General features: G+C 38.3%; 1 protein-coding gene across 1 annotated transcript; it reads right to left on the bottom strand.

Annotated features, from left to right (window-relative positions):
• Nucleotides 1-836: 836 nt before the first annotated feature.
• LOC118217877 (zinc-binding protein A33-like) lies at nucleotides 837-6,984 on the bottom strand. The gene is made up of 6 exons (XM_035400041.1): nucleotides 6,550-6,984; nucleotides 5,526-5,621; nucleotides 5,130-5,360; nucleotides 4,316-4,338; nucleotides 3,856-3,974; nucleotides 837-3,371 (listed from the first exon to the last, which is right to left on the bottom strand). The coding sequence occupies exons 1-6, from the start codon at nucleotides 6,955-6,957 to the stop codon at nucleotides 2,818-2,820; spliced, it is 1,431 nt and encodes a 476-aa protein (XP_035255932.1). The 5' UTR covers nucleotides 6,958-6,984; the 3' UTR covers nucleotides 837-2,817.
• Between the last annotated feature and the right edge of the window lie 2,932 nt (nucleotides 6,985-9,916).

Here is a 9,916-nt window from a genome sequence, read left to right as displayed (position 1 = left end):
GAATCAGTTGCCAGGCTTTACATTTTGAAAGCATTAAACCATGATTAAATATATTAGCTCATTCAGACGAATTGCCTATTTTCATAGATGCTGCCGTTTATCAAGACAATCTATCACTTATCATTTAACAGTTCTAAAAAAATCCTACACTTGCGATTACAGTGAGCAACAAATCCAGTATCAACCTGGGTCACTCGGGTCAAGGGAGTTTGTGCCAACCGCTACATTATGTGTGTGCTGAGAGGGAGGGGGAGGATATACTGTGTGTGGGGTCTAATGGAAGCCACAGTTATAGGCACTATGAAAAAAAAAAAACATTTTTAGGAACTGATTACAATAGCAGTTTTAAGTTTCCTAAACTTTCAAGGTTCACGGTTCTGTGAATTACAATTTATAAACTTGAGTGGATTACAAATTCTTTTTAGAATTTGTAATCCACAAAGTTTTTATGATGGAACAGAGACCAAAAATATTATGCATTTACTCATATTGTGTTATTCGGCTGACAGAATATTTCCAGTTTTGTTAACTATATTTTATTACTCCATTCAAATACAAAAACAAATGACCAAGTTTATAAAACTAATAATTTTACACTGTGTCAATGTAAAAGATAAAGGTGTTTGTAGGGCAAAAAAATAAACAAGGCATGGCTAAATTCCTTCCTTTCCTCTTTCCCATATACTGCTGACTCCCAGTTGGGGTTGTTTGGGCCTGGAACCAATCTCCACATGCGTAGGATTGGCAGACATACAGCCGTGATTTGAACACAGTAACTTCTTGCTGTGAGGCAACACATTGGTACCCTGCAACAAAACTGAAATCCTGAAATAGTATTCTTGAAATAGTACTTTCATTATTAGTTTTGTAACATCATTAAAAAATTCCATTATATAAAAAAATGAAAGCAATGACTGTTGACTGGCCTCTTTGTCAGTACTAAAACATACAGGGATAGACAAAATAAGTGAAACATTGGTTTCCCATAAAATATAAAACAACTGAACAAATTTCTGGGCAAAACTGCCAACATATTTTTCACCCGATTATTTTGTGACTGTTATACATTTGTTTCCTTTTAGATTACGCAGTGTCAAAAAATTTAAAACACTCAACATTTCAAGGCACTCAAGCTTAACTATTTTACATTTTTTGATTGTTATGCAAACTAACATGAAAACAATATGAGTTGTTTTATTAACAAAACTTTAATTTAATCATTAGAAAACCGTAAAGAAATGAATTAAGCTTTTATAATAAAATGTAGTTTTTCTGAACAAATAAATGTTCACTGGCATAACTTCACAACAAAATGTAAAAATCTAAATTATGCTCAAAACTAAAAAAAATAGTGAAACAATTTTTTACAGTGTGGCTTGCCCTGCTGATGAATATGTCAATTAATCATAATTGACCATTGATTAATATTATTATCAAATATTCTGGAGTGGGGTTATGACCATCATGAGGGACGTTGGAGATATGAGGTTTTAGAGGGTTAATTAATAAGGTTGTATTGTATTTTTACTAATATTGATTTGTAAAACTACATTCATTTTATTCATGTTTCAGTGAACCACAGCAGTGGAATAATAGACAATTCTGAAATTATTGGGAGAAATATGGGGTTGTGTTTTAATACATATTTTTATTGGTATTGCCTTGAACAAAAAATCATTGTGTAAAATCAGTTAAACTGTGTAAATCATTTATGTAAGTATGGTTGGCTATTCTAAAACAGTATCTGTCATGTAATAATTGTCAGTCAATGAAAGGGAATGAGAGACCAATGGCAGGTGTGCAGGTGAGGCTACTGAAGGCTCAGATGTAAATCCTACAGCATGGAGCTGACAGGCTGAACTGATTATTCACTACATCTGCAAACTAAAACCAGGAAAGAGCACAGGAGACTGATAGTATAACACTAACAAGAGCTCATGATGCATTTCAAGCTTGTACACTGCAATATAAACCCATATAGCCAAGAATGAAATCGATCATACATAAAATAATTTGATTTAACCAGAAGAGTGCATCTGTATTTTTTTTTTAAAGTTTATTTTAATGTTTTTTATTTATCTGTTTTTATGTTACCAAAACTGATTGTACACCAATTTGTTTTATTCAATTACAATGGAAAACGAATAAAATCTGATAAAAGCACATTTGATTTATGTATAAACATTACATGAAATGTTTTGTCTTGTGATTCAGATCAAAGCAAAACCCAAAACATACTAAATTAATTCATCATAATTATTAAATGAATTTCCTCTACAGTACTCTTTACGTATGAAGTAATATTTGCAGTTCAAAAGTTTAGATCAATACCAATTTATATTAACAAGCAAAAAGAGTATCCTCTACAGCATGAAAGAACAAGGTAAAAGCAACGCAGGTAAGTTACAATACAGTGTTGTTCAAGCACCAGCTTTGTACCCCTTTTCCAGAACAAAATCTAGAAATGAGGTTGCAGGAAATCAAATGGTAACTGTTACCTCTGTATGCATGTCTGCTCTCTTCTGACTGACTATTAAAACACCCCCCTTTGCACTTCCTCTGGTCTGTCCTAAATCAGTATTCATGCATACTGAGGCTGATTACATTAACCAAATGATCACTGTTATTGCTCTGTGTGTGCCTGCCTTCCATTTGGTTTTGGTAGGCCATCAACCAGCTCCCTTTGGTCAATTCACATCTCCAGCAAGTCAACTCCAGAGTACCCAAGTCAGCAACCAGGTAAGGTATGCTGAAGCAGATTAGAAACAACAAACATTCCTTAAAAGTACACCATCTATTTTTTTAAAACAAATACCGTCACTGGTTTGACGTCACTTTTACAGAAACTGTCAGTGGGCATATTTGCAGGGGTCCAACATTCTTATCTTTTTTCAAACCGGGATAGAAGTACGGGAACACTCTCTCAGTAAATGTGTCTGTAAAAGTGTAAATGACTGACATGTCACTGGAGTCAAAGAAGGACACCTCCCCCCTGTCATAGTCCAGCTGCACTCTGATGCTCTGGGGCTTCCTCTTCAGTCTGAGGTCAGTAACTCCAGATGCTCTGTACTTATCACCATTCCTCAGCGTTAAGACCCAGAATCCACTCTCTGGGCTGCATGATATATCACCCTTCCTACTGATGGACTCTTTCATCACTCCTATATCCCAGGCTAATTTATTCCCAACCTTCACCTCCCAGCTGTGTTTCCCTGAGGTAAACCCCTCAGATCCCAGCACAAACACATAGAGTTTAAACCTCTCTGGGTTGTCAGGATATTTCTGGTCTGTACCTGCATCTCTCACAGTGGTCAGATCATCAGAGAGAGAGACACAGGTATGTACAGTATTGGGGTCCAGCACCACAGGAGCTGAAATATCAAGAAGAAACATATTTAAAAGGCTGAGAAAAGAGAAACAATTCAAACACTTTATTCAGATTATGTCACATACAAAGGGAATTGTAGGCCTATATAATAATTATGGATTCATATATACAGCAGTTATTATGATCTATACTTTAAATATGAAACCTATATTTGGATTATAAAAATGAATAAATGAACGAACACATTTTAAAATTCAATGCACACAATTCACATGGCTAAAAAACATATAATTAATAAAGTTTTACACATAATGTTGATTCTGTGTTTGCCTGGGTTCTGATTTCAAATTGTGAGCAGTGCAGTGTGGCCCGCGGGATCTTGCTAAACTTGGAGGGAACTGAGACTGGGTGACTCTGTAATTCATATCTTTAGCATCATTTCAAAATACAGCTTGTTTCTTCAATTCCTGTGTTCATTAAATACTTGCAAAACACACATGATTTCACCATCTGCCCCAGATACTCACTGTACTGCACCATCTCCAGCATCTTCTCCCAGACTCTGAACTTCAGGTTGCCCAGGTGTTTGGCCACATCTATCAGAGCCCCTGAGAGCAGCTCTGGATCCTGCAGTGTGCACTGGGCTCTGTAATGACAGCAGGAGTCACTCAAGATTTAAATGGTAAATGGACTGCATTCATATATTGCTTTTATCCAAAGCGCTTTACAGTTGATGCCTCTCATTCACCCATTCACACACACTCACACACACATCAACGGTGAAAGGCTGCCATGAAAAGTACCAATCAGCTCGTTGGGAGGAATTGGGGGTTAGGTGTCTTGCTCAAGAACACGTCGGCACACCCAGGGATCAAACTGGCAATCCTCCGACTGCCAGACAACCGCTCTTACCTCCTGAGTTATGCCGTCTCAGATTTAGGGTTTGAAGATACTTAGACACTAGAAAATAGGTCAGAGTCTACATACCTTTCCTTGATGTTCTTGTAGCTCTGAAAAACACATAACAGCACAATTGTAATAAAATGTATACATGTATTAACATACTCAGTAGAGATAATTATGAGAGACATGTTATAATAAGTGAAAAACAATGCAAATAAAAGTGATGTAATTTTAACAGTAAGCACATATGAATGAAGGTACTGTAATGTACAGGTAACTGTCAAAATAAAGGAAACGCTTGAATAAATGAAGGCTGCAAAGAATATTGAAAGCAGGAGCTTCCACACAGGTGTGACTCCTGAGATAATTAAGCAGTGAACATCCCCGCATTATCACGGTTGTGTATAAATATGCTGGGCAGGTTTTGTTGACCATTCATTTTGCTACCATGTGGCTGGAAGATTGTTCATCAACTCTGAATCAAATGACTGCACATCTAGAGAGTGAACAGGCAGTTTCATCCGTCTTGAACTTTGCAGCAGTTGCCTGCATGTGGTGTGCAGTGTCACTGCTATTATAGAGGACACAATGGTGAAAGACAATTATGTGGGGAAAATGAGGCCTTCTGTAAATTATACAGGACATGTCCTACTCTGCAGTCCTGACGTTTTCTATTGACTTTCTGGTGTCATCAGTTTTTCACAAAATTCAAAAATATAAAAAAAAATATGCAATGGCATTTTAAAATGAGCAGATGCATCTCTATGAACACCTGCACCGTGACTTTGACACTGTCACAGTAGGCTACTGCTGCATTGAGGCAGAATAAGGGAACACAGCCAAATATTGTGAAAAACCACAAACCAGCATACTGAATTACAATAAATCAAGCTCCTACCTGTAAAAAGGAGGTGTCTTCAGTGTCCATGGCCTTCTCTATAGCTGTGATTTTGTCTGTAAGAGTGGAGATGTGTCCTGTGATGTTTTCTATCTTCTCCTTCATGATCTGACTCTTCTGCTCATCTTCCTCCCTCAGAGCAGCTAGTCTGGCCTCCTCTTCCTCTCGCAGGAACTGGTGGAGCTTCTCAAACTCTGCCTTTATCTGCCTCTCTGTGTGATGGACCTGACTCTGGAATTCAAACACACTATTTTAAACTTGAATAGTGTTACTATGTGTTGTTATTTAAGTGTGGCAGCCAGTGTGTTTGTTATGCCCGTCACACACAACATAAACCAAAAACAATTCTTTTGTATTTTTGTGTACCTAGAAAGTATTCTTAATTGCTTTCCTTACCCTGATATGTTCTGCTGTTTCCTTACATTCTTGTTCAACCTCAGTAAACCTCTTCAGTTTTTCTTTAATAAGATTAAGTGCAGGCTTGAGTTCCTCCTGGAGTTAAATGAATCAGTTATCACTTCCAGAAAGACACAAATGGCACAGTAATACCCCTGCTGCAATACAAGTGGTCAGTACAGCTTATTAAGAACATGGGAGAAGTAGTAAGGAAAATATCCCTGCTACAAATTAAATAAAGATTAGTGAAACATACTGATAACACAGCATAAAATGTTATATGATGCATTTTCAAAACAATTAAACCAGTCAAATTGTACAGCATATAAGATTAAAAAAATAGCCTAACTTTTGCTGGGTTGAAATTTCATATATTTTATAGTAGACTGTAAGAAAAGTTAAAGTACTTATAAAATTGATTTGACTTACTGGTACAATTATTTTTTACGCATATGTATAGCTCTCCACCAGTCATTGTGGATTTCTGTACTTCCTGGTTGTTGCTCAGTTCTCTCCCCAAGCAAATAACGGAGTATTTCACGGCAGCTTTATTAGGTTGTGACCTTTATTATATTAAAGGTCATGTGTGATATCTCCATTTGTCCTGTCAGTACTTCTAATTTGACTTATCATTGCTATATATTTCTAAAATGGCTCTGCGTATTTCAGTGTTCATGTTGGGAGCCATATTCTCTGTAAAAGGCCCCCAAGCACAACTGTCAGTCAAGATTAACCATGCTTGCATTTATTCATAAAGCCCTACACTGAAAGTCTAATATACATGATGTTTTAATGGTTGTAAAAACACTTTCAGATACAGTGCTGCCTCTTCCTGCTTTTGCCTGATCAGCAGGTTTGTTCCTGTTGCTGCCTTTGCGAGTGGAAGTGGAGGCCAGACTGACTGTATTTACAAGACCTCATACCACCGCCGTCCGTCAAAACTGAATGTTTTACACAGAGATATTTTACTCATATTGGATTGTGTCTTGAGAATATGAAATAGATTTAATTTTAAATAAATTACCTTCAGATCCAGCGCAGCCTCTTCCACTGGACAGACCGGGTGGTTTCTGTGTTTTTTTGAAGTCTGACAGACAACACAAAGAGGCTCTTGGTCATGTTCGCAGAAGAATAAACGTTTCTCCCCATGAAGACTGCAGTGATCATCACTCTTGCCTGCAGCTTCCCTTATAGACTTCTGCATTAAGTAGGACTCCACAATGTTTTTTAGAGCCAGGTTTACAGGAGGATCCTGCCTAGATGCATTTCTCCTGCAGATGGGACATTCTCGAGAGCTTTTCTTTTCCCAGCACTGCTGCAGACATATTTTACAGAAGCTGTGGCTGCATTTCAGGAGAACAGGCTCTTTAAAAATATCACAACATACAGAGCAACAGAGATCGTCCTCAGGAATCAAAGGTTTAGCTGCCATTTGACAGACACAGTCCCTCACTCTGATATTTTTGCTTTCGGTTTTTCTGAACAAACAGTAGCCCATGGGGTGTTGACATGGCATTCAAAACAGGAACAAACTGGCTGATCAGGCTTGTTGCTGTTGTCAGTCAGTAGGAAATCCTTGACAGTGTTTGTCCTCTCTTACATTCAGAGATGATAATGCACCTGAACTGACTGCTCTGGAGGCATTTACGAGGTGCAGTAGTGTATCACTGGTAAAGGCTAATTTTGTTTATATAACACATTTAATGCAAAAGAAAAATTCTATGTGCTTTACAAAAAAACATTCAAAGAAAGAATAAACTGCTGCCCTCTAAGAAAGTCCGTACAGGACAAATAAACAACTAATTCCCCACAAAAGCATATAGAGGAAAAGAAAAGGTGACATAGAAATAAGACTAAATGAAATTAGATAAACTGTCACGGCTGTGACGCCCAGCTCTTCTACTAACCCTGTCTCCCTCTCTCCTCCCTAGTGTCTCTCCCTCTGGTGTTCTACCCAGGGGTATAATTGCTAAATTAATGCAATGATTGGTTAGTTGATTGTTTGATTGTTTCCTTCATGTGTAGCCCTGTGTGTCACTGGCTGTCTGCAATCAGTCATTACCCCCTTTTTGTATTTAGGTCTGTTTCCCCCATTCAGTCAGTGCTTAGTTGTCAGTCTGCCTAGTCTGTATTATTCTGAGCCGCTACGTGTCGTAGCTAAACTCCTGCCTGTCAGTTTTCTTTGTTTTGAGTAAGCCAGAGATCTCTTTCTCAGTGCTCTTCTGTAACTGCCTGCCTTCTGCTGTGATACAATAAATACCCCTGAATTGGGTTTAAGCTTCAGCTGCATCCTGCCAGTTTTTTCTCTGCACTTGGATCCACACCTGTCAGCCGGCTTACATAAACTTTAAACTTTAAAAGACATTTGTAGTAATGGTCAAAAAATATGGTTTTAAAACAACATAATAAAAATCAATAGATAATAAATTCAGATAAATTAGTGCCATGTCATGGACAATAGGACTGTCCTGAGCCTGCTTTTAAAAATATGTGAGCGTTAGGGTATGTCTCAGGTTATCCAGAAGTTTATTCCTGCAGTGAGGGTCCTAACTCCATTCATAATAACTCAAAGCATCTTTGCCAGTTTTTGTTTCACCTTGGGAACAATTGTCAGACCTTTCCCAGATGTACTGAACGGCCTGGATGGGTCACACCCAAAATGCAAGTCAGTGATGTACTGTGCTAAGTCATTTTTTTCTTTATAGACAAGCAGAAAGATTTTAAAATCTATTCTGTAAGCCAATGCAGTGATCTAAGGACTGGTGTAATGTAATGAAGTCTCTTATTACTCATTATATTTTTTGAGATGATAAAAACTGAAATTGTAATGCTATTGCTGTGGGTGTTAAAGGTGAGATTAGAATATATAATAACACCAAATTTCCCATCCTGGTCTTCAGAGACAGGGAATCAAGGTGTATTTAAATTTTTATCCTCCTTTTTTATTCCTGCAGTGAGGGTCCTAAATCCTTACACAATAACTCAAAGCATCTTACTTCAGTTTGCACTGAATATGACACATGACAGTCTGGCTCTTTCAGAGACAAAATTACCAATAATCTGCCAATCCAATAGTCTGTCTAATGATATTGTGTAATCAGCAGTTTCAAATGCAGCACTCGGACCCATATGTTCAAATATGGCAGTATAAATAAATATGTGTTTTTATGAATTTCACTAAGAATCCTATGAAGGGCTGTCTCAGTGTTACTGTATGATGGGGCCTAATTCCACATTGAAAGTTGTAAAAATGGGCATTTGAAATTAGGTAGTTGTTGAATTGGTGAAAAAAACATTTCTGTTTTCAACAGTGTTCATTTCATTGCAAACACAAATAGGAAATGGCTGCTGCTGTACGAGAGGACAAAATTATCTGCATTTATATGTATTTTTGTTATTAAGTGTAGTGCTTACGTGTCACACAAGCACATTACCCTCTGGAGGCACAGTTATGCCCCTGCCCTGAGCTCTAAAAGTGACAAGGATATGAAACACCCGCATCATTTAGTTTTTTTGCTGGCTCTTATAGTTCCTGACCACACATGGATGCAGGAGGAAGCCAAAAGGAACTCATAAATGCCCCACTAAATTGGGTGTGAGGTCATCTCTCCCCTTGAGGGTTGAACCAGGCAAGACTGGCACATAAGAATTCACAGTGTTCAGGAAAAAAAAGCTCCTCCTCAAAAATAGTTTGAAAAATGGTTGGGGTTTTATGTGTAGATTGTAAACGTCCACTTGGACTCAAGGATGACCTGATTAGATTTTGGTGGTCAAAGGTCAAGGTCACTGTGAACTCACGTCCATCCCATTCTCTCGTGAACGCGATATCTCAGGAACGCCTTGAGGGAATTTCTTCAAATTTAGCACAAACATCCACTTGGCTTCAAGGACGAACTGATTCGATTTTGGTGGTCAAAGGATAAAGGTCAAGGTCGCTGTGACCTCACAAATCATGTTTTTGGCTATAACTCAAGAGTTCATGTGCTAATTATGACAAAGTTTCACACAAATGTCTAATAGGATAAAATGATGAAGTGATGACATTTTACATCCAAACTGGCTACTGGTTGGCGGAGGCATACAACCGCGTGGCGGTATTTCTAGTTTTAGTTGTGCACTGTGTATGTACCATTGGGTACTGATTAGGTTCAGCTGGCTGGTTCACTATTAAACCCTGCATGTCATGTTCAAGGCTCTGGCTCAGTAGTTTAATGGACTCCTACAAAATCACCCCAAGACCAAATGAGAGCCGCTGCACTTATATCTCTGAGAGGAGACCAGCCGAGCACTGTGCCCCGGCCTTCTACACACGACCGGAAACCTCGCCGTCTTCCGACCGCCGCAGGTGACCGAGACCCGACCTCGCTCCTAACCGCGACCGTTTCCCGATC

This window comes from Anguilla anguilla, chromosome 2 (genome assembly GCF_013347855.1).
Source record: "Anguilla anguilla isolate fAngAng1 chromosome 2, fAngAng1.pri, whole genome shotgun sequence".
NCBI lineage: Eukaryota > Metazoa > Chordata > Actinopteri > Anguilliformes > Anguillidae > Anguilla > Anguilla anguilla.
The sequence above is the reverse complement of the archived record's forward strand: the minus strand, read 5'-3'. Positions and strand labels throughout refer to the sequence as shown.

Excerpts from the sequence above, each read along its gene's own strand:
- LOC118217877 (XM_035400041.1), bottom strand. The coding sequence starts at position 6,957 with ATGGCAGCTAAACCTTTGATTCCTGAGGACGATCTCTGTTGCTCTGTA. Across the intron at positions 5,622-6,549 it reads AGGCTGCGCTGGATCTGAAG|GAGGAACTCAAGCCTGCACT; the intron begins GTAATTTATTTA and ends ATTTAACTCCAG. Across the intron at positions 3,372-3,855 it reads GCTGGAGATGGTGCAGTACA|CTCCTGTGGTGCTGGACCCC; the intron begins GTGAGTATCTGG and ends TTGATATTTCAG.